We start from the raw sequence: 1,622 nt of genomic DNA, 5'->3' as shown, positions 1-1,622 counted from the left end.
AAAAGATGTATTCTTTCAATGTGGAATCAATCTATTATCAGAAAGATGAGAAAAAGTAATCACTAGCGAGATGGATAATATTTTGAATGATCAATTTGTAATCATTTTTTCACAATAAAGCCGTATTTTTACCAAAAAATTCCTTAAAATTAATCCATACTCCAAATATATATATATATATATATATATATATTTATGATTTATTAGAATTAAAGAGAATTAAATGTGTATCTTTTCTTTAAATAAGATTTTTTTGTGACAAAATTAATTTTGCTAATTTATAAAAATATTGTAGAAGATTATAAAATATTACATTATTTTAAATCTACATGTTTGCATATAAATATTCACACATATTCATATAGAGATAAAATATTTACTTTTTATAAATAACAGATTTTGTGTGATATCTAATGTATAATAAGATTAGTACATTCCAAAATTATCAATTTTATTGATTTAAAAAAATTGTAATATTATTTTTCTTGAGGGAACACGAAAATAGTGATATTATTTTCATGTTTTCTTTTTTAAATCTTTTACTATTTAAACTTAATATATTTTAATTCAGCAGCGCTGTAAAATTATTATATATAAAAATGTTTATTTTTAAGCTAATATATCAATTATGAATATGATCATGAAGGATTGGATGACATTAAAAAGTGACCAAGAGAGAAGCATAATGATCCAAAGAGCGCAGAATGCTCGTATAATTTCTATTTGTTCTTATTGTATAATGGCATTAGCGTGGTTCTTCATCACAATATTGCCAATTTTTGGAATGTCAATAAGACTAACTTCTAATATTACTGATCCAGGAAAACTATTGCCAGTACAAACTCATTACATTTATGATATAACAAAAAGGCCGCATTATGAACTGACATTTATTAGTCAAGTCATATATGCAGCAATTGCCATGATAGCCTATTCTGGAATAGATAATTTTTTAAGTCTTTTAATTTTTCACGTATGCGGTCAATTAGACATTCTAAAAAATCGTTTAATACGTTTAAATAAATACATGAATTATCATAAAATGCTAAAATGTTGCATAGCAAATCATAACCGTTTGCTTAGGTATGTTATTTATAAGAAAATATATGGGTATATAGAAGTAGAATTTATGTAAAACATGTAAAATATATTAGTACATTAAATATCTTTTAATAGAACTATTGATGTTATTGAAGATACATATAATATAATACTTCTCTCCTTATTTATATATCATGCAATTCTCTTCGCATTCTTTGGATTTCGGATGATCAGTGTAAGTATTTAAATTTGGATAAGAACTTATTTAAAAAAGTTTGCTTAAATTAATAAATAATATTTAGTAAAAGATATATTAATATTAAATTAACAGATATTCAATTTTAATAAAAAGTTACTATATCTATGTAATACTATTTTAAAATTCTAAATTAATGTTATTAAGAAAATTAATTTTTTTCATTTATTTTATAAATTAATTAGCTATTTGATAAAGGAAATGATATGTCGATCACTCATTTAATATATTTCTTCTCTGTCGTTATAAATTTATTTACACATATGTGCCTATATTGCGCTCTTGGTGAAATTTTAATAGCTCAGGTTAGTTATACATATAGCAT

The 1,622-nt window shown here is 22.4% G+C and overlaps 1 protein-coding gene across 1 annotated transcript in view; it reads left to right on the top strand.

The window, feature by feature from the left end:
* Positions 1-634: 634 nt before the first annotated feature.
* The window catches only part of LOC108695150 (odorant receptor 67c-like), a 2,791-nt gene continuing 1,803 nt past the window's right edge, over positions 635-1,622 (top strand). Inside the window, exons 1-3 of the mRNA XM_018204911.1 lie at positions 635-1,083; positions 1,177-1,276; positions 1,483-1,602. Coding sequence (XP_018060400.1) covers positions 635-1,083; positions 1,177-1,276; positions 1,483-1,602 — 669 coding nt within the window. The remainder of the gene's footprint in view (positions 1,084-1,176; positions 1,277-1,482; positions 1,603-1,622) is intronic.

This window comes from Atta colombica, unplaced genomic scaffold (assembly GCF_001594045.1).
Source record: "Atta colombica isolate Treedump-2 unplaced genomic scaffold, Acol1.0 scaffold126, whole genome shotgun sequence".
In the NCBI taxonomy this organism is placed as follows: domain Eukaryota; kingdom Metazoa; phylum Arthropoda; class Insecta; order Hymenoptera; family Formicidae; genus Atta; species Atta colombica.
Note: the sequence above shows the minus strand (reverse complement) of the source record. Positions and strands in the feature narration are given on the sequence as shown.